The sequence below is a fragment of the Trypanosoma equiperdum genome, assembly GCF_001457755.1.
Source record: "Trypanosoma equiperdum strain OVI genome assembly, contig: ctg_1711, whole genome shotgun sequence".
Taxonomy (NCBI): Eukaryota; Euglenozoa; class Kinetoplastea; order Trypanosomatida; family Trypanosomatidae; genus Trypanosoma; species Trypanosoma equiperdum.
In genome coordinates this window covers 150,985-172,908 of record NW_027123740.1, presented here as the reverse complement: position 1 = coordinate 172,908, position 21,924 = coordinate 150,985, and the positions used below count along the sequence as shown (strand labels likewise).

Below are 21,924 nucleotides of genomic sequence, written 5' to 3'. Positions count from 1 at the left end.
TTTTTTTTATGCATGTCACCTTTTCTTTGTTCGCCAACTGGAGGGTATATTGTTCCCAACACCTGCTGTGAAGTTTCTATTTCTCTTTCGAAAGCACACCTCTTTATTTATTTTTAACTGTTACCACCATTGTGTTAATGCTGCTTCTACATGTTTGAGTTACCTTTCGGTTTCTCCTCTGCTTATTCTTTATTTGTATGCGAACCTCATAAAAGGGAACGGTGGCGCCGGGAAGCTGCGGCACAAACAAAACATCGAATAGCTAAAAATAAAAACAAGCGACGAGTTTAGAGAATTAAATATGCCGCACTCCATGGACACCACACTCTTCAGCGATGAAAATCGCATTGATCGCGGTGATTCCCTTCTTTTCCATTGCGTGCAGCTCTCGCAGGGTGGGACGGACTCACATCGCTATTTCTTTGGGTGTTATTTCCCGCGCTGGCGTGGCTTCTACATGGATGAGGCGCGTGAACTTCCTGGCCCGCTTGGTTATAATGTCACGCGGCACTTCCCCGCTTTCCCTTTTGATGTGTATTTGAAGGATGATGGGGAACACTTTCTCACTGATGACTTCCAGATAGGCTCCATCTTTACTCTTGGTGGTCCCTTAAATCAGCGTGATGATGGGCAGAAACGCTACAAAGTGGTGCACTGCGATGACAGCCAATTACGCACACGCACTGGGAAGACACTTGCATTCATTGGAAATAATGTATCAGGTTTACTCCAACAGACACACCGAGTGTCAGGGGAGGCGATTGATGCGTTGAAACGCATCAGAGAGGCGTATATTTTCAATGTCGGAAACGGGATCCCAGAGGTAGGCATTAAAGCTATGGGAAGGCACTTCCGTAAGGTGGGAAGTGATGGAAGGCGGTGGATGTCATATGAAGGTATTGTGAGGTTCGTAAAGGATTCACGTAATTTCAATGCAACACTTTCTTTTTCTGATACACAGCGAACGGAAGAGGATGTAAATACCGTTGCAACATGTATTTATAACGCATTCCCCAAAAACGAAGAAGAATGTATTGACTATGACTTCTTTATGGATTACGTTCGCGGTCCAATGAGCCAGGAGCGGAAAGATGCTGTGTGGAATATATTCCGTCGGATGGACTATGACAGGGACGGAAACTTAAACATCATAGACATCCAAGCCTGCTACAATACGCAGGACCATCCGACTTGTTCCGTAGATCATCTGTTTCAGTCAGATAAAATGCTGAAGGGGTTTCTGACTATCTGGGATGAAAATGAGCGATGCGGTTTGGTTCCTTATGCAGAGTTTTTAGACTACTACAACGGTGTGAGTGCTGTACTCGAGGACGATAAAGTTTTTTTTGACGTTCTCAATAATCAATGGAAACTTTTGTAAGGTGACATTTTGAGAAGAGAAGAGAAGAAGTGATGCATGCAGGTGTGTGCGTTTCAAATTGCCCATGTTGTTCCCTTCTTTTTCCTTACACAAGATTCCTCTCTTGCACATGCATTTGTGTACACGTCGGGTGTTATGTACAAGAGGATTGTGCGGCCTGTTAGGAGTAGCCTCATATAAATGTTATTGTTGAATCTTATGGTCGTTTTACTTCATCTTTACTCCCTTTTCCCCTCTTTTTCCCTCCTTACTTTCTTTCGAATTGTGATTTTCATCCCTTTGATCTTTCTTTTTTTTTCCCCCTCCTTTGTAGACGAAAAATGGTTAAGGTGTATGGAAAGGTGTCCAATGCGAGGGGTTGTGACAACGAAGAAAGGAAAACAACACATGAGGGAGGGAATATCATCATTTTGGAGGTGAAGGCACTTGTGCTCTTCTTGTTACGTTTAGATAGTAAATTTTGCAGCTCCAACATTTTGGTTTTTCTTATTTATGTGAAATGATGTGTTACCGGTCTCTACAAAAAGTTTTCACATTCATTTTCTTCCACTGGTTTCTGTTTAATACCGAAGCTTCCCCCCTCCGTGCTTTATATATATATATAGATATAGATATTTATTCAACCGCACGTGACGCTGACGTTCACCTCATAGTACATAGTTTAGATCTGATCATTATGGCAGGGCGGCTCTTCACTGCTGTCCCTCGTCACACAGCAGATCCCACTAACAGTGATTGGCTGCAAGCTTGCTATTTCGTTGTTCTTGAGCACCCCCTCGTTTGCATTGATGCTACATTACGAGGTAGAATCACTCCATTAACAGAGCAATTTCTGCGGAGCGCGGAGGGGGTGTCGGAACCCTCCGACGATGCCACCAATCTAAAAGAAGAGCACGTCAATGGAACAGGTGGAAGCAGTGTAAAGGAAATGCGATTTGTAGTTATAACGGTAGATAACGTATCGGGGCAACTCCTCCACACAGGCGTTCCGGGAAAGGACTTGTTTATGTCGATGCGGGAGGCGGTTAGTGCGATTCCTGCACTTTGTCCGAGCACGCCGGAACAGTATGAGGTGTTTACTATCCTTGAATTTGTTGCTTTTGCGGGGGCGTGTTTGACAGAGGATAGGTTATACATGCTGTTCGTTGAAACCGGACGTTTGCTAACTGATGATAAGTCGTGCATTGTTACAGATTCGGGAAGCAAACCGCAACGAGTTTTGCCCGTTATTTCTGTCGAGAGAGCACGATGGTACACTGTTCCTCTAAGGGTGGCAGTTCCCGCACTTCAGCAACCGCTGGGAGGCGAGGATTTGCAATCGTGGGTATTGGGGCCTTCTGGAGGTCTAAGAGATGACTCTGCGATGGCCATGTCGTCTTCATTCAGGCAGTCATACTTATTCTTTACCCCGGGTATTGATGTTTCACACTGTAGCATATTTGAAGAGGCAACGCGTGTTTGTGGTGCCTGTAGCGATGAAGAAAATGGTGACGTTGGTAATAGTTCTCCGAACGTTTGCCCGGGGGGTCTGGATGGCTCGACTGACAGTTCTGCTTTAGCCGCCAGGGTTATGAGTTTCCTTCCATTGCCACCTCCCAGTACGGGTCGGGAGGCGCTTGGGCGCTGCGATTGCCTGTGGAACGAGGAACTGATCGCCTTCTGCGATATCTTTGGGCTCGCCGATTGTTGCTGCCGCCTAGCTCTTGGATCTTTTAACGCCTCCACATTAGTGGTTCCGCAAACAGCTCCACATGTGGCTCTCCTTCTTGTGCGGTTGAGCAGACTTGCGCTACCTGGTTGCTTCAATGATTGTTCTGGTAAATCCGCTAAAACTGCTTTCCAAATGCGGGAGTACACTTCAGCACATGAAGCAGAGTTTCAGTTGCTGTTACTACCAGATATGAAGTTGCATGACTCCAAAGTTGATGATAATCTTGTTAATTCTCTTCCCTCATTGATATGGCGACGTGGTGGTGACTTTGCTGGTCACGAGGATATTATTCAACAAAAACAACGCATTGATTTCTGTACGGCGAGGGGAATGGATCCTCTCCCCATAGGGGAAGACTATGTTGCCGCCATTTTCTCCAGTTATCAGCAACGCTACGGGATGGGGACGAAAATTGCCCTAATGCATGCAGGGTGTTGGGCATTGATAGGGTCGGCCCCTCCACACAATACAACCAAGGGTGGTGCTGCCGTAAATACAAGCGTGAACGGCTCGCGTGAGTCATCGAAACGACGGACCGACAGTCAAAGGGGGTTAACACCAGCATCATGCTATAGCGTTTACGCGTCCGAAACACATCACTGTGATGCGATAACCAACGAGTTGCAAGGAAGATTACAGTCACTAGCTTCGCACATCAAATCCCATAGCCTTCGTCCTGTCGTTTTCGTTGGCGCGATCAATTCGTGGGCTACTTGTCTTCATTGTGTACCTGAAAAAGGTAGTGCTGTTGATGCTCTGTGGAGCAGAGAGTGTATTCGTAGTTACAATGGTATTTCCTGTGGAGGGACGACAGCGGGGTCTTCGGGAGTACCGGGACCCATTATACCACGTATTTGTGTGAGCAATAGTGGTGAAGTTAGTGCAGCGGCATCTGCCGTTGTTTCACTGATCCTAGTTACTGTGTGGTTGTTCAATCAGTTTTTTGAAAGTCAACCAAATGCGAAATTGCTTCAGAGACACAAATTATTGACAAGAAAAATCATGGATTTAGTGGTCAATTCAGCCGCTGGCTTGAAGCAAGTGGGGGATTCGTGTGGCCACGAGGAAATGATTACTTTATTACGCGAATGTCTTTTTCAGGTTGTTGGCGCGGTACCTGTGTCGTGTACTCTTACTATTTGGGAGACAGCGCGGAACATGGTTTTTCTCTACCGTACGAATGGAGACCGTAGTTCTCCCAGCGATTTTACTAGCACAAAGAAGGGAATATTTCGTCCTTCAGTTGTTTCGCGTAGAGTAATACTAAACAATCCCTTTCACTCGTTTATCATGAACTTATTTCCTCCTGCCGGTGGGTTCTATCAGCGTGAATTCGCCAGACACCGGACGCGCCTCTTGACACACGTGGCAGGACAATCCTACATTATCGGTGCCCAGTTCATGTTTCACACAGCTGAGTCAGACACTTCCTCTAGAGTAGTCAGTGAAGCGAACGCGGACTGGGGTGGAAATGAGCGCACTACTTTTGCTTCAAGGCAGCGATACTTGTCTAATCCGCCACTATCTGATGATGGTGAAGCAACTAGCAGTTACTCTACAAATACTGGCGGAGTACCTACGCCAACCTTACGTATGCTGCAAGGTCTTGTTCATCCTTTATCGCAACCTCTACTAGTACCGTTGCGTATTGCAGCTGTGGAACTCACCATCGCATTACCGACGGTATCATACATTACGCATGTGGCGATTCGAGTCGCAGATGCTTTGCAGCGGGAACCTTTTGCAGGGGCGTTGACACTATCCCTGCATTCCTCCTGTTATGTTGGACAGGAGCACGAACGCCTCGTCTTGGACGATGTTCCACTCCCGTTGTGCAGGGGTAGTAATGCCTCAGCGCACGCAGGACCTCATCTGATTTTCTATGAACTACCTCGTCCGAGCTGTGAATCAGTGCCCTTCTCCGTGCTGAATGAGGCTCGCGTAGTTGCGGATGGAGCTACGAGTACGTTCAGTCCCATTGTACCTGTTGTAGCACGGTTTTTGCGTTACACCCTTCGCGGGTCGGGCAGAAATGCTCTAGCGGTGTTCCCGCTCTTAGTTTTTGGTGAGCCCTTGTGCGACATTCCTCCACTGGAGCGGAAGACAATTGTTGGTCGGAGTTGTTTGAAGCAGTGTTCGCTCCTCCGGGAGTTATCCACAGCAAAACTACACACAGATTCCAATGAGTCATCTCTGTTTCACATGCCATTGGATGGTGCGGCTGAGAATTGTTCCTTTAGGAGTGAGGAAAGTATTAACGGCAAAACCAACATTGATGAACCTACTAATACAGTAGTCAATCCCATCAAGGGGAATAAGTCATCTACCGCCTCGCACCATGACATCTTGATAACGGAACAGACCCTTCGAGAGTTGTATGTACGTAAACTTCGCAGTGCTTGTCCGCGAGGAGTTTTCGCACTGAACCTCCCGCTTTTATTTCACATGGAGTCGAAGCGCCTTCAGTGTAAACAAAAGCGTTTCTTCCGCGATTTTTGCTTTCAAAAGCTGGGACTACCGCTATGGGTAATGAAACCCTCCTCTCAAATATTTCCACACTCTTCCGTGTGCCCGTCCCGTGTTCCCGAGTCATTTGAAGATCTTTCCCGTGTGCATTTGCTGCAGCAATCTGGAACGTGCCAACCACTGCGAAACGACCGACCCACAAGGGGGGCCAATGCGACACAAAGGAAGAATGTAACTTGTGCAGGTTGTGACCAGCGTTTTCTGTTCGGGTTTGGTTTGGAAGTGTGCGACCGATGCAAGCGGCATATATGCGGTGAATGTCGTTCGAAGGAACCTGTGCGCCTGTTAGATGTTGGTATTTCTTCCACTATATCCTCAGTATGTCGCAGATGTTTGGACCGTGTGGACAAATTAGAGAACGCTCTTGTTGCTTACAACGTGACTACGAAAGAGTGTGAGGAGGTGGACAGTGACACTGAACGGGGTGCTGCTTTCGAGTTTTACATCCCTGTTACGCCACCGTCTCCAGCTGAGTTCCCAATTCCGTACAGCAATTACAGTTTTTACGCCTTACGTGGTTCAACCTACCAGTTGACGGCGCTGCCCTTCACTCGCGTCGTCAGCGCACCTATTACGGAGGACAAATCCGCGTCTCTGTTTGAGGAAGTGCTTAGTTTCCCTGCAGATGTAAGTGACTCTCTCGGGGGATGGCGTTGCGTTTCCAACGATATGCCAGGAGAAACACAAAAATATGTAAATGAAAAAGTTGTTATTCTACTTCCATATCGATGCGTTGTTTCACACGGCCTTCTATACTATACACTGGCGGGGGAAATACGGGGGAGCATTGACTTACAAATGCACGTGGGGGAAACAGTTCAAACAGTGTCTCTTCCAGACGCTGCTAAGTCTAGCGAAGGAACTGCGTGTGCACGTATATCAGACTGTATGAGCGGCGAGATTGGCGTAGCGGAACTACGATTTAGGCACGCAGCATCCGACGGGGAAAGTGCCTCTGATGGTTCAAGTTATTCACTAACGGTGCGAAATCCCGTAGGTATACTCGTTTCTCTTTTTTTTGCTGGATCATCTTCTGACCTTGCGCTACTGCATGTGAAACATTTCTCTGTTTGGGGTTGCTTCGATTCATGTACGCGGAATGTGCGTTCTCTTTTCTACAATTGTCCACCTGATGTATGTCGTTACGAAAGTCTTAAGCTGACGAGTTTGAAGGGTGTTTGTGCCCCACCAGCCGCCGCATGTCTTCCTTTAACAATCCCCGAAAAGCATCTTATCAAACCTGGGAACATTATTCATCGTCTACACACAGATCACCTGCTGGTGGAGTATGTTTTTAGCAACCCTGTAAGTGTGTGTGGTTTTACGGTTGAGGGACAACACCCGGCGTCGGTAAGTAGCTCGCGTGGTGCCCTGCCCACCGCCTTACGTCTTATTGGTATATTGGAGAATGGTTTTCGTGGTAATATAGGATACTTTTCGCTGCCGTGGCCACCACTGGCTCAGCGTGTGGGGAGGTGCACTGAGCGGGAAGTGTTTGGTTATTCATATGCTCTTTCATCTACGGTCCACGGTCTCGTTTCACTTCTCGTTGAGGTGGCAGAGTGGCGTCTGGCTAAGGGTCGAGTTAGGCAAGAAGTGGGAAGGGGAGTGTTTTGCAACTTGAGTCCATTCTATGATGAATGTGAGAGCACTAACAAGGAGGCTGAGATGTCTCCACAACAACCGGAGATGCATTTGGGGAAAATGGTATTTTGGACGAGCTTGAACCCTGAGGCACGGCACGTAGTGAGCAGTAATGCGTATAACTCTATTTTCTCGCGTGCTATCGGGTTGTAAGCTCGGTTCCCTTATTTCTGTGTATTTATTTGCTGTTTTTTCATTTACAGGGAACCGATTTAGCGTTTCTTTTGCGATTTCGTTGTAGTTACTCAGTTGTTGGCTTCTTTATATATATATATATTCATGGTGGTATACGGAGTAACTAGTGGTCTCCAACCACTTAGCAACTCTAACCATCACCTTTTCAGTATTCGGTGACACTTCTATTGTTGTGAATACTGTGAACGGTGGAGCAGGGGGTTAACACTTTTCTTCGTTCTCCTCAGTTATTTGTTCAGCTGTATTTCCCGTATACTGCTTTATTTCGATTTTATATTGTTGCCCCTGATTGTGTCGCCACGCTTTTTTTTTTTCTATTGGAAAACAAATAACCTATTTTCATTATTATTTTTACCCCCCCCCCTATATTGTACGTGTCTAAGAAGAACATTTTATAATAAATAGACTAAAAAAGGAGTATTGAACCAGAGTATTATACAAGCCTTCTATTATTACACACATTTCGTGCGAAGGGGGGAGAGAAGTGAAAAACAAGGACACATAATGTCAGAGAAGACGGTTTTATCGATTCAATCATTTGTGACGCATGGCTACGTCGGGAATAAGGCTGCTACGTTTCCTCTGCAGCTGCATGGTTTCGATGTGGACGGTATTAACACCGTTTGTCTCTCAAACCACAGTGGGTACCCAGTTATTAGGGGCCACAGAATGAGCTTACAGGAATACGACGAACTAATGGAAGGCGTCCGAGCGAATAACTTCCTCAGCAACTATCGCTACATTCTGACCGGATATATAAATAATGTTGACATTATTGGGAGAATACGCGACACATTAAAGGAAGTGCGGGAGCTCCGAGAAAAGGAAGACAAGAAGTTAACTTTCATTTGTGACCCCGTCATGGGCGATGATGGTATCATGTACTGCAAGAAAGAAGTATTGGATGCGTATCGGGAGCTGGTCCCTTTGGCGGATATCGTCACACCAAATTACTTCGAGGCTTCGTTGTTGAGTGGCGTCACCGTCAATGATCTCAGTAGTGCTATACTGGCTGCTGACTGGTTCCACAACTGTGGTGTTGCTCATGTTATCATCAAGTCGTTTCGTGAGCAAGAAAATCCAACTCACCTGCGGTTTCTGTACTCCGTGAAGGAGGGATCAGAAGCTGTGGTGCGGCGATTTTCAGGAGTGGTACCATATCATGAAGGTCGCTACACCGGAACGGGCGACGTTTTTGCCGCGTGCCTTCTTGCCTTCTCTCATTCTCATCCAATGGATGTGGCGATTGGCAAATCGATGGCTGTATTGCAGGAACTCATCATCGCAACCCGAAAGGAGGGAGGTGACGGTAAAAGTTCATTGAAAAGTAGGGAACTGCGTGTCGTTGCATCACCGCAAGTGGTGCTACAACCAAGCACAGTTGTTGACGTTAAACCAATTTCATGAGAATTAAATGCAGTCTGTCAAGTCCACCCTTTTTTCTCTCTGTTCTCTAAAGATAAATAATTCAGTTTTACGAGTTTGTCATGCTACGTGTTCTTCAGGTGTATTACGATATTGCGTTTGATTTAAGAGAAGGATTTACTTTTATCAATATATGGTAGGGTAAATCGCGTACAAAACGAAGAAAAAGAAGAGGAATTCAGATGCAAATGTGGACGCTTTTCTTTCTTGTTTTTGTGTTTTAAACGCTATCCAATAAGGTTTTCTTCGGTATTATTACTTTTCCTTGATTTTTGTTATCTTTATTACTAACACTTTTATTTTTCTTTTTGATCGTTGGTGAATGACTGGTAACATGAAATATTTGCTAACCTCTATTTGAAGCGTTTGTTTGTTTTCGTTTTGGTGCTGTTCAAATGCAATTGTTCTTTCTCTCACCACATATTTTAAAAGTTTTTCATTTCCCTCTCGGTCTTTCATTAGGAACTGGATATTCAGATCTGGATTTGTCAACTGCATGGACTGTTAAGTGAAGCTGCCACCTCCCCCTCCCTGCTTGAAATTATTGCAGTGCGAAAAAAGAAAAGGAGGGTGAAAATGGGCGAGACTTTAGGCAGCAGTTGTGTTGTTACAGACGGTTCCAAAGAACCATGCACTATTGTGTTTCACGATGTGGAAAAGACTGAAATCAGAAGCGGTTACGCCGCCGTTACTGATGTCTTGTGTGATGTCGATTACTTTCCGTACCCTCCGCAAACACATGAACAGCTGGAGAAGGCACATCTGTACGTATTGGCGTGTTGTATATCCTCCTCGGAACCAACATTTCCACTTGATTCACATCTAGGAGAGGAGGAGGTAATGAAAAAAGATGTGGGTACTGTTTTGGTTGGTGCCGTTGGTGTGGTGTGGGTTCCCTTCTCATCAGGTGCAATGGTTGAGGGATATATACATGTAGTTTGGGTAAGGCCGGACTATCGAAGGCACCGTGTTGCTTACCGGCTACTGGAACGCACTTTAGCTATGACACAAGTCGGAAATCCACCCAATAAGATTTTACGTTGGCGCTTACACACAATGTGCACATCCTTGAACACACGCGAGTATCTTAGTAGGTTTCTACATGAAAGGAAATCTAGTTCCGCAACGGCAAGCGATGATGACGACGTTCATCTACTACTAAAAGAAACAGAAACACTGATTACGGCTGTACCACGCATGTACGAGCGGCTAGGTTTCTGTGTGAGACGGAATGTCTTTAAGTACTACGATGGAAAGGCTGACGGTGTGGAAATGATAAAGGTTGTCCCCGGTGCAGGGAAACGACGTTGATGCGGAAATGAAGAAATAAATGCGGCAGTGGAACCGTGCGTTTCGGTTAGATTGGAGTGGTGCTAGCTGCGTTTTCACTCATCGGCGCTCATTATTATTATTGTATTTTTAATTTGAACGGATGCACTCTTCCTGTACTCTTTATTTGTGCGCATCAGCATAATCTGTCTATGAGTCTGATGTTCGGTTTATTTTTTTTTAAAAAAATGTAAAAAAATGTTGTAAGCGGGAATGTTTTGCTATATTGATGTCCGAAGTTGTGTAACTACCAATATTCGAATGATAATTACTACCTTTTCCCCGCCTTTCTTTTAATCTTTGTTTCTTTTCGAACAGTCATATATTATATTACCTTCTTCTATAATGCCCGCTCCACTGGCGACATTTACCAAAACCAAATGGTTGACGTTCTTTGCTGAGCTTACCGCAAAGATTACGCACCACAACTTACTTGTTGTACTAGAGGGATGTGAATTAGTAAAACGGCTTCTTGTTTCCCGCGTCTCTGTTGCGGCATTCCTTGAGGAGGGAAACTTCTTGTTGTTATTGGTTGACTCACTGGTTGGTAATATGCTTAATAATGAACCTTTCGAAGTGAATGTTCCGATAGGGACAAATGAAAAGCTAATATTCACTCAACTTGAAACACTGTCCCTATTTGTCGATATGATGGTTGCACTCCACGCAGACAGTGACCCTTATTACTGCCTTCTAGTGCAGGCGCGCGCGGGTGTTCTGTTGGGAACGCTCGTTAGTCTTCTTCGGCGACAACAATCTAATTTCTTTGGCATCATTGCGATAATGGTGAAGGCACTACTTGACATACCTTTGGGACGAGCGGTGACGCAGTCACAAACATGTGGGGCTCCTTCCGTTGCGCTTGCGTGTCATCTACAACAACTACAGACATCAATCGAGGGACACATGGAAATTCTTCAAGAGTCTTCGGAAATTCTGAAGGGGCTTAGTACGACCCCGAATCTCGTTATGCGTCACTGTGCTCAGCTTCTGTTTAACCTGGTATCCAAACAACTTAAGCGCATACGACGAATAGAAGGGGGAAAAGTTTTTGCTGAAGGCAATACAGGAACAGATGGTGATAGCCGCTTGGGATGTGGTGCACATGTTCGTGATGAAACGGTTGTGGAAAGTCCTTTCACGGGTCACTGTGCGCAAACCACTGCCAATTACGGCTCAGCGTTCGACCCTAGCGGATCTGCTCCTTCTCCCGGTATTTCTGCAGATGGCACCAAACTGTCAATTAGCAGAGAAGATACTGAAGAAACAATTGTCACTGAGGAAGCCGACGTTTGTGTACCATCTGAGGAGTATACTGAATGCTTTGAGCAACTAGCGAGAAGCCGTTCACATGGCGAATATTTGTGTGGGATGAATTCCTTGTGGTGCCTGACTGTTGTTGGGGGGACTGAGCTGCAGCGTCACTTCACAACTGCATGCTTTGAGAAAGCTTTCAGGCGTTTCCTTCAAACAATGCCAGCAAACAACCAGGACCACATTGTATTTTCATCTATTTTGCTCTGGCTGTCGCACATGATGTCAAATCACCACATTTGTGACGAAACGCGTGAGTGCATCTTTTCCCTTGCCTGCCCGGCGCTCATCGAACTTGTGCTAGAGGATATTCGTTCCGACGAACCACCAGGAGAACGAGAAGATAACAGTACTGTGACCAATTCATTTCCTCACACATCAACAGACAACATAGATGTTTCATCCTTTTTATCTGCGGGATCATTTATGCGGTATTCGTCAATCCACTCGGCACCGTCTACTGTTAGGGCATCCTGCACCAAACTAGCAGAGCGCCCATCCGCGTCATTTCTTATTCTATCATTTCTTCTTATCACTGAACGCAGTTGTAGCCAGCGGGTTTTGGAGCGTTGGGTGCGTCATGTTGGGTTGTTTGCTATGATTGAAAAACTTATTCGACGAGTGGCGCATGTAAAGTCGGTACTCGTTGACACCCCTACAACAACGGATGGTGTTCTATCTGATGAAGTTTACCTTTCTTGTGCTATGAACACATCGCGAACAGAACACGTTGCATTAGGTGCACTTGCTTGCAAACTATTATCGTCGATTGCATGGAATCATGGACCCGTTATAGGTAAACAACTTGCTTCGGAGACTTCCCGTATGCTGCAGACAATTATACCGCTGCTTCTGCAAATTGCCGTACACAATCCGACACTGACATCTGCTGTGGAGAACGTTTCAGGATCTGCTTTACACTACCTGCCTACCAGCCAACGCTCAGCCCGCTATACTTCTCTTGGTGAATGCAGTCTCGTTGCACTGGATGCTTGTTTCTGGGTTATGGAAACTGCACAGCTGAGTGCAGTGTCGTTAGAAAGTGTTATTCCCAATCTACAGGCCCTCTCTAGGGCAACTGGCAATAGTATTCATCCAGCACTTCGTGCCGCTCCATACCGAGCCGTAGCCCGACTGTGCCAATCAACGGACGATGTATTGCTGGTGGCGAGTGAAATGCCTTCACTTCTCAAAGCTGCTGTGAATAGTGTTCTGGAATATAGTGTAAAGGTGCCGCAGTGGGAAGCGGCCGCAGCGGCCGAAGGACTTATACATATTGTTAACAAAACCTCCAGCGATATTAATGTCGAGAAGAAGTTCAGTTTTAGTCGGTCCGCGCTCCCCGTAAAGCTATTGGAACTTGCGGCTTTAAATGGCATAACGTACGCGACGGGAACCTTTCTTTCTCTGATGGTCGTGTTGTTTGCGCAACAGAAACGTTTGGCTGAGCATGCTGATGAGGAACCACTAAGCTGCGTTCTTCTCCCGTGTGGGAGGGCGTCGCTAGAGTACTGGTCGAAGCTTATTAATATAGCAACATGGAGCGGTGAGAGGCTGTTGGTTGCACACAAGAAGGTTATTCCTGCTTCGCCGGTAACAAAGGATGCACAATCGCGTGCTCTAGGTAGCATTGAGGGAATAGCTGTTCAGTTTTACTTTGTATCAGCGCTATCGCGCGCACTACAGTTTCTTCTCGGTGCATATCCCGAATACAGGAGCCATTTTTCAGAGGACGTTGTGTGGCTTTTTTTTACCAGCACCTTTGCTCTCCCGTCGCCGAGAGAGGTGTTTCAAATGCTATTTGTGCGATTCGGTGTTAAAGTGAGCCATCACAACTCTATCGAGCGTGCGTACGAGTGTATGCTGCAGTGGACGATTGAACTCTTTTTGTTTTGGGTTGGGGACGTAGGAATCGGTGTCGGCACCAACAGCAAAAGAAAGTCACAAAAACTTGCTTCACTACCATCGAAGCTCTTTGACTCTCTATGTGGCATTATGCAAAACGCCAAGGTATCCCAACAAACACGTGCTAACGTGTGTGGTCTTGTATCCGCCATCATAATCCGTACGGGCAGTGGAGATGCGGCCTCCACAACTGGTTCTTCGTCAGCATGCGCGTCGTTAGCAATATTAAGGGAGACTCTCTACAAAACCCTGGATGCTTTCAGTGCCAAACTGTTTAGTGCCTCAATTAACCTTGGAACTTCCTCCTGCGTCAGTGGCATGCAGTGCCGTTTGGTCAGCCTCTTTGCAGGAGCCAACGAGCGGGCTCGGCAATGTGGGTGGTTTGAGGAAAGGTTGGCGGAGCTCAACAAGAGAATGAGGGAGCTCAAGGAGAAGCACGGTGTACTCAGCGCTCATGAACTCGACTCACTGCTGGTTTTGTTTTCGTCTGTTTTTAGTGTTATCGCCTATCCAAAATGCCCGGCATTATCCCAGAAGTTACAGCAACAACTGTGTTTGTCGCTACATGGTGCGGTGGGGTACGGAACTACGCGGCGCGCTGCTTTTCAAACGGCACTGGCTCTCACTCGAAGCGAAGAAGGCCGACGCTTTCTTCTACAGGAAGTAACGGCCTGTGGGGATCCCCTTGTGCGTACCTGCTTTGGTCGTCTTTTGATGGTTACACTGGATCTCGCGGATGACATCGAGCCATCATACAGGAGGAAGCACTATGGTAGCAAAAACAAAGCACAGAATGCCACTATCATTGAGAGAGAAGCTAATAGAACACTGGTCAAAACACTAGGTTTCGAGGTATGCGCAACTGCCTGTGCTGAAGGTTGTGAGGCTTTCACAAATGGAGTTTTAAAATCAAAGGGGGTCGAGCGTGTGGAAGGCCTTTTCTTGAAGTGTGAACAGGAGCGCATAGAAGTTCCTCTGAGTGTTCACCGTCTTATTGCGGCTATATCCTTTCACGCGGATGCTCAGTTAGCCATTATCCGAAGGAAAGAATTGATGACACTGCTCGTAGAATGGGCTGGTGAACTTAGCGTGGCGGGAACCCTTGCGTTATTGACGCTCCGTAACTTATGCTTCAATCCGTCGTTGAAGGCACAACTATGCCAAAACGATCGCATTCTTCAACTTTTCAAGCAGTTCGTCTGTATGCCAGTAACTCCACAACCTCTTCAAGCACTGCAACCGGACAATAACAGTAGTGAGTTTGATGCCCATCACACGGATATTGCTTCGCAGAGTCAGCAAAACTCTGGCACTGGAGGAACACGATTAGAACAGCACAAAAAGGGAGGGACCGTCTCAACAACAACAGCAACGGCGTCTTGTCAGGCAGATAATTTGTCTATCTTGAGGTGTAAAGAACTGGCAGTAACAGGTTATTGGGCTCTCATGTATGACAATCAGCGAGGTAAGTCTCATGTGCGCAACGTTCTTAGCCAAGCTCCTGCAGTAAAAATCAACAGCGTCGTGGCGGCGCTGGACCAGTTATGTGTGGAACCGAGCGAGCGTGCCTGTGTCGAACATGTTATGGAGGCCGTTGGTAACATGAAGGCGTTAGGAAGGAGTGTATCATAGAAGCAAGTGTCGATGTCACCATGAGCGCATGTTCAAAATGGAGAAACACTCATTTAAGTTGGCACATCTGAAGATGGAATAAAGAACCTGAATGAAAATGAAATTTCATAGATGAAAAGATGAAATACGATATATATGTGACCATAGAATATGATTGTGTACATTAAAAAAAAAAAATTAACCCCTCTCAAAACACAAAAAAAAACATAGAGATCCTGGGATAACTACGTGTGCTTTTTCCTTTGTCGTTTCACAGTGGTTTCCTCAAACTTTTTACCATCGTCCATACAAGTTGTCGCGTTCGGTGTCGTTTGTATTTATTGATGTATTTTTGCTCAACATTTTCGTTCCGGTGGTTCTTTGTGATGGGCTTGTGTGATGCTTCGCTAGTTTTGTTCACTTGTGCGATGGTGGACAGGGGTGGTGGAAAAGTTGCAATATTGTGTACCGGAACGCCTTCCCACTTTTTATGCAGGTTTGCGTTTGCTACTTCCTAGTTTTCTTTTTGTCGCCCCCTTTTTTCCCCCCTTTACCACAATTTAGTCAATGAGTATAGCGCGGTTGGAGCCATCTGTAAACGATGAGACCCAACGGGGAAATTTAGCACGAGAGGAGGAGGATGAGGAAGTTCAACAGGAAGGATCGGAGCGGGAAGTCCCTTACAGTCACGTCTCCGACGGCACCGATAATGAGGATTATACGGGGGACGTGACAGGTGGTGAGGAGAGCGATTACGAAGAGGGATCTGAGGTGGAGCAAGAAAACCTTCTGTCATTCTCTGCATTCCCCTTGGAGGCTATTGGTGGTCAACACGTCATGGTTATAACGGCATTCCGCCGCTTTGTTGCTGTAGGCACTAGTCGTGGCGACGTGGTGCTGCTGGAAGCCACGAGTGGCGTAGTGTTTCGATTGCTTCACGCTCATACCAACCCTATTAGTGATATCACTTGTGACACCAGTGAAAAGTACATTGGTTCTTCAGATATGTCAGGGTTGGTCACCATACACAATCTTACTGGTGGTACGGAGTCCTACAGGAAGGATTTTGGTCGCTCGATCAAGTCGTTATCTATTCATCCCTTTTATGGTCGCAGGGACGAACGGCCTGCTGTTGTTTCTAGTTCTGACGATGTTATGCTCATCACCAAAACTATGTTTCTTGGCCGAAATGTTTCGGTTATACACCAAAAGCACGGAAAGGTGTTTTGTGTGAAGTGGTGCGGTGCCGACATTATTGCATGGGCAAGTGAGACTGGTGTTGTATTATACAGTTATTCAGGAAAGGAGGTACTGCAGTCTATTCCACGACCTGAAAATTCTTTACATCTTGAGTTGTATAATTGCTCGCTCATCTGGGAGCCTCCACGCACGCTTACATGTGGATGGGGTAACTGGATTCAGGAGGTTGTGTTGCGTGTAAGCGGTCGTGAGTCCGGATCCCGCAACCAAAGGGTTATTGTTCATCCCCCTGTTCTAACGGATACGCTGAGGGACCCATTTCGTGTTTGCGGTATGGCGGCTTTTGGTGCAGATCGGTACGCTGTACTCGCTGCGACAGTTGAACAGGAAGGTTGTGTGGGAGAATTGGGCGTGCGCATCGTGGACCGCGCAACATTCGATCCCGTTTACTGCGCAAGAATAGCTACAAGCCACAAGCACACTTTGCAGTTTTGTTTGGCTTTCACACAAGCTAGTTGTGAGAGTGCCTTTGAGGCACCAAAACTCACCATGAACAACACCCCTCAGCATGATCCCGCACTCCCAACAAAAGGGTCCATGTACTTTGTTGGATGCGGCGACGTTATCATTAGGGCAGCACCTGCGGACGAAGATGATCACGTTCAGTATCTTCTGGGTGTGGGTCAAGTTCCGGAGGCTTATGAGTACGCACAAAAATATGCTCTTACAAGGTACGATTTGAAGGGTATCGGTTGGCGGATGCTTCAACATCTTTTAGCGGTTGGAAAACATGAGGAAGCTGCTTTTCATCTCCCCCGCATAATTCAGTATGATTGTACCGAGTGGGAAACCTGGATAGTGAAGTTTGATCAGCGGGGGTTATCTCACTTGTTAGCAGATGTGGTTCCCACCAAGTTGCCCGGGAACGGCAGTCAGAGTGGTTGCGCTAGAGAGACAGGCAATCCTTCCGAAAGGATAGGAGAGGAATATTATGAACTTCTTCTTCAACGTTGTCTAGAGAAAGATGTGGCGCGATTCAGGAAGGCGGTACGGCGCCTCTCCGGTCTTTACAAGTTGGAAGTTATCTGCCGCGCAGCAGAAGTACGATACAACGATTGGCGTTTGCAAGTGCATCGTGGTAGTAATGTTCCTGAAGAAGAGATGCGGGACCTTGGTGATGCTTATGGTATGCTTTTGAAACTTAATGGACAATACAACGAGGCATTGCAGGTTCTGTCGCGTGTTGCTCACAGTAATGAACTGTTTGAACTTGTCCAGGAAAGGCATCTCTTTAGTGAGGCATTGGAACTTCTTCCTGAGCTGTTTGCCACAAACGAAGGCAAGACTCTGGAGCTTTTGCTGACACCGGCCCCAATTAGCAGTAGCACCACCACTTCATCCAACGCCCCTGCAACTTTGACAGAGGATGAGAATGACATCGATGACCACTGCTTGGGTCCTCCTTTGCTTTTCCCCCCTGCGTCTGTGGTTCAGCGTCTAGAGTTTGCACACCGTGGATATTTGTGGTCATACCTGAAGGCACTGAAAATGCACGATAAGGCTGCGTACAAGGAAATACTGAGGGTGTATGTTCAACTTGTAGCCACACTTTTCATCGAAAACGAACCTTCCGGCATGTTACAGTTCCTCCGTGAGAATTACTCCATGCTGCCCAAGTTAAAGGAGATATATGCACTTTGCAAAAAAGAGCAAATGCTTGACGAAATGGTTTTTCTATTGTTGCGAATGGGTAAGGAAGAGGAGGGTCTTTACGTTATCGTACACGAAATGAAGAACATGAGAAAAGCGGTACAATTTGTTGCCGATGTACCTAACAAAGAGGACCAAACTAGTCTCTATAAGAAGTTAATACACATGGTGTTAGAGGCTAACGCCGGTTTCCCCAGCCGTAACGGTCAAAAATACATTGAACATGAAATGAAAGCAGATGAAACACTGTCGAGCATCGCAAGGAGGTATGGTGTTGACGAAAGCGATCTGCGCGCGGCAAACCCCGTTCTCGACGCAGAGGGAGGAGGGGGTTGTAGTGCCAACGTATCTGATTTAGGTGATTTGGTTACCCAACGCCGTACTTGCATTGTGCCTTTGGATTTGACGAAGGAACTTATCGAAGCTGTTGTCAATATGTCGGTCGCACATTTGGTAACACTAGACCCCTCACTCATTATCGAACTACTTCCTGATGAGGAACCAATGCCCCACGTAGGAAATTGTTTAGCCACTGTCGCGCGTAGCAAAGCCAACAGTGTGGCCCTCATGGAAGCTGTCGTGTGTGTGGCCACGAGTGACTTATTAACTTGCTTCGAGTCATTTTACAAGCGCGAGCTATCCTGTATTCGTGTAACTCACGATGGTGCAGTGTGTCCCCTTTGTCGACGCCCAACGTCAGAGGGTGTTGTTGTTTTTAGGTGCTTACACGCTCATCATTTGCGATGTGTGGTGAATTACTTCTCTGGAGATAACACACTATTCGATTCATTGAGCAATGACGAAGTCGAACGAATCCTCAAAGACCCTGATGGATTCATCAACTCAACGCAGTGGTCTGGACCGATAAGTTGTTGTTTTTGTAACCAGTTGACCAGAGTGGCAGAATTAGTTGAGGTTGAAATGCAGAGCGCATAGGAGTGGGTGAGAGGTGTATAGTTTTGCTTCGCTATATAGGTGAAACATCAACGCATATCACTTCTTGTTCCTTTTTTTTCTGTTTTTAAAAGAATATTTACTCAACACAAACATTCAGGTTGTTTCTTTTATACGTGTGTTTGCGCGAACAATGTATCATGGAGCACAAATATCTGTTACATTTGGGAAGCTTCCTACACCCGCTCTTTTGTGCTGTATTTCACCATTAACCCGGTGATGCGTCCCGGTAGACGCACTTTTGATATGTTTTTGTGTATGCATCATTTGTTGTGTGTTCTGTTGATGCTTTATTCCCTCTTCTGTCGGAGGGTTGTCATATTTTTTACTTTCTTCCACATCATTTTTAATCGCGCAGTAATAGGACACACGATATAAGCATCGTAGCGCGCAGCCACATCCAATGCGACGTAGCGTTATTCGGCAGCGTAAGGAGTTTTTAGAGAGGAGACAGAATGAACATGTACACGCGGCGATATATACAAAGAAGGAGCAGTTCCGTGATGCCATTCAAAACGCCACCCCCCTTCCTGGTCATCTGCGCAAGGATGCTCTTGCCCTAAAGAAATTCTCTGAATTAGATGATGACCAAACAAAAGTACTGCAGACGACTGTTGACGACGAGTACGCCAAAGCTGGAGTGGAGGATCCGCATGTACTCGTAACAACATCACGTGAACCTTCCCAGAAACTGTTGGAGTTCGCCAAGGAAGTGCGTCTCATTATTCCCAATGCGGTGCGCTTAAACAGGGGTAACCTCAACATTCGGCAACTTATGGAGGCAGCAAGACGTGATCAGTACAGCGATGTAGTGGTTTTGCAGGAATCTCAGGGCGTCCCTGACAGTCTAACCATCTCTCATTTACCTCTAGGACCCACAGTAGTCTTCACAATACACAACCTTGTGACACGACATGACATTGAAGATGTCGGTACAATGTCAGAGCAGTATCCACACCTAATTTTCGAAAACTTCACAACGAAGTTGGGTTGTCGCATACGGGATGTGCTCAAGTACCTTTTTCCCGTACCCAAACCAGAGGCCACACGTGTGCTGACATTTGACAACCAGAATGACTTTATAAGTTTTCGTCACCATACCTTTAAGATGGTTAAGAAAAGCAACGTGCAGCTAACGGAAGTGGGCCCACGCATGGAATTGTCACCCTGCCGAATAATGTTGGGAACGCTCGAGATGGATGATGCAGAGACGGAATGGGTTCTGCAACCGTACATGAACACAGCGAAGAAGCGGAGACTGATGTAAGGGAGATGCGCGCCGAGATTAAGCAATCCTTTTTCTTCTCCGTAGTTTCGCAATGAAAAATGTTAGCCGTTGTCATTTGAGGGTATTATGGTTACTTGAAGCGACATGTTAGCTTTATACCCTAATCCCCATTTCATTATTTTAAACCTTCGTTTAAAATTGTAAGCAACGACAAGGAGTATGAGATTTAATAATAACGGTGACTTTGGGCGGTTCCGTGCCGAGTGAAACCTCCTGCGCTTTCCTTAATTTGCACGTATTCTTGAGGGTGGTGGAGACGGCTTTAAATCGTTCTAAAGTTTGTGTCGCGGGAACATCTCCATATAGATGTATGGGTTTATTTATTTATTTAGAATATTGGTTCTTCGTATTCTTTTCGAATTAACTTTTGTGTTTCTTTTCCTCTAACTTTTCTTACTAAAAGATTTAAGCGATCACTTATTCCGTTTATCACAAACAAAGCAACACCGACGATAGCAGCAGCAAGAAAGACAAACAAGAACAGGTAAAGCAACAGAGTTTTTTTTTTCTGTTTTAAAAAGTTCATATGTTTTGTTTTTCTCGTTTCGCTCTCTGTGCTGCGGCGCCTCGTGTGCTTGTAACTGGAGCTCTGGGTCAAATCGGAACTGATCTTAGCCTTGCATTGCGAGACAAGTTTGGTGCAGACTCCGTCCTGGTGAGTGATGTGGTTGAGCCAGGTGCAAAGCACCCACTTGCCGGTTTAAAGGGCGTTGAGAAGCTCGACTGCCTCGACAGCAACGGTTTTGAGAAGTTGGTGAAGGAGTTTAAACCAACATGGATGTATCACCTCCCGGCTATTATGTCCGTCCGTGGTGAAGCGGAACCTGATCTTGCGATGGATATCAACGTTAACACCACACGTTATGCACTTGAGCTTGCTCGGAAGTACAATATACGTATTTTCATTCCAAGCACCATCGCCGCCTTTGGTGACAAGTGTGGGAAGACTATGACGAAGGATGATACCATCATGAACCCCTCCACGGTGTACGGTGTGACGAAAGTTTACACGGAATTGCTCGGCACGTGGTACCGTCAAAAGTACGGTGTGGATTTCCGCAGTGTGCGTCTACCTGGTATTATATCTGCTGCAACGCTCCCTGGTGGAGGTGCCACAGACTACGCCATTCACATGTACCATTCTGCACTTCTGCAGAAGAAATGTGTGTGTCCTGTTCTCCCTTACGAGTCACTCCCTATGATGTACATGCCCGACACACTGAACAGTTTGGTAAAAATCATGGAGGCGCCCCTTGAGAAGTTGACTCGCACGGTGTACAACATAACTGGTTTTAGTTTTTCCCCATCGGAACTGAGGTTCAGCATTGAGAGGTGTACTGACCGCACCATTGAGGTGGAATATGTGGAGGGTCCTGCTCAAAAGATTGCAAACTCGTGGCCAGACAGTCTCGATGACAGCAACGCACGCAATGACTGGGGACACCAGGTGAAATATGATATTGATATGATGAGCGAAGATATGTTGCGGCAGATACCAATCCTTCATGGACTTCCATCCTTGTGAGTATGAAAGAAAAAAAAATAAATAAACGAAGGAGCGAAGCGGCGGAAACGCATGGTTGCATGCGCATATTCGGGTTTCTGCAAAGGTATGTGTATGCTTGTTGAAGATGGGAAACTAATAAAAGAAAGGGAAAGAGAAATGATGCCGCTCGTCAAAACGAAATTACCCACGAAGGAAAATAAACAGTAGGAACTTGAAAACATCCT

At 46.2% G+C, this 21,924-nt stretch overlaps 8 protein-coding genes across 8 annotated transcripts; all 8 read left to right on the top strand.

Annotated features, from left to right (window-relative positions):
- Positions 1 to 301: 301 nt before the first annotated feature.
- Positions 302 to 1,381, top strand: TEOVI_000681400 (calcium-binding protein, putative; the record flags this gene model as incomplete). Its single annotated transcript, XM_067222873.1, has 1 exon — positions 302 to 1,381. The coding sequence occupies one exon, from the start codon at positions 302 to 304 to the stop codon at positions 1,379 to 1,381; it is 1,080 nt and encodes a 359-aa protein (XP_067078974.1).
- Positions 1,382 to 2,057: 676 nt separating this feature from the next.
- Positions 2,058 to 7,415, top strand: TEOVI_000681300 (uncharacterized protein; the record flags this gene model as incomplete). The annotated part of the gene is made up of 1 exon (XM_067222872.1): positions 2,058 to 7,415. The coding sequence occupies one exon, from the start codon at positions 2,058 to 2,060 to the stop codon at positions 7,413 to 7,415; it is 5,358 nt and encodes a 1,785-aa protein (XP_067078973.1).
- Positions 7,416 to 7,961: 546 nt separating this feature from the next.
- Positions 7,962 to 8,864, top strand: TEOVI_000681200 (pyridoxal kinase; the record flags this gene model as incomplete). The annotated part of the gene is made up of 1 exon (XM_067222871.1): positions 7,962 to 8,864. The coding sequence occupies one exon, from the start codon at positions 7,962 to 7,964 to the stop codon at positions 8,862 to 8,864; it is 903 nt and encodes a 300-aa protein (XP_067078972.1).
- A 594-nt stretch (positions 8,865 to 9,458) lies between these two features.
- Positions 9,459 to 10,193, top strand: TEOVI_000681100 (uncharacterized protein; the record flags this gene model as incomplete). Its single annotated transcript, XM_067222870.1, has 1 exon — positions 9,459 to 10,193. One exon carries the CDS (start codon positions 9,459 to 9,461, stop codon positions 10,191 to 10,193), a length of 735 nt encoding a protein of 244 aa, XP_067078971.1.
- Positions 10,194 to 10,556: 363 nt separating this feature from the next.
- Positions 10,557 to 15,062, top strand: TEOVI_000681000 (uncharacterized protein; the record flags this gene model as incomplete). Its single annotated transcript, XM_067222869.1, has 1 exon — positions 10,557 to 15,062. One exon carries the CDS (start codon positions 10,557 to 10,559, stop codon positions 15,060 to 15,062), a length of 4,506 nt encoding a protein of 1,501 aa, XP_067078970.1.
- Positions 15,063 to 15,608: 546 nt separating this feature from the next.
- Positions 15,609 to 18,887, top strand: TEOVI_000680900 (vacuolar assembly protein vps41, putative; the record flags this gene model as incomplete). The annotated part of the gene is made up of 1 exon (XM_067222868.1): positions 15,609 to 18,887. The coding sequence occupies one exon, from the start codon at positions 15,609 to 15,611 to the stop codon at positions 18,885 to 18,887; it is 3,279 nt and encodes a 1,092-aa protein (XP_067078969.1).
- Positions 18,888 to 19,308: 421 nt separating this feature from the next.
- Positions 19,309 to 20,172, top strand: TEOVI_000680800 (U3 small nuclear ribonucleoprotein (snRNP), putative; the record flags this gene model as incomplete). The annotated part of the gene is made up of 1 exon (XM_067222867.1): positions 19,309 to 20,172. The coding sequence occupies one exon, from the start codon at positions 19,309 to 19,311 to the stop codon at positions 20,170 to 20,172; it is 864 nt and encodes a 287-aa protein (XP_067078968.1).
- Positions 20,173 to 20,719: 547 nt separating this feature from the next.
- On the top strand, positions 20,720 to 21,718 carry TEOVI_000680700 (L-threonine 3-dehydrogenase, putative; the record flags this gene model as incomplete). Its single annotated transcript, XM_067222866.1, has 1 exon — positions 20,720 to 21,718. The coding sequence occupies one exon, from the start codon at positions 20,720 to 20,722 to the stop codon at positions 21,716 to 21,718; it is 999 nt and encodes a 332-aa protein (XP_067078967.1).
- Positions 21,719 to 21,924: the final 206 nt, after the last annotated feature.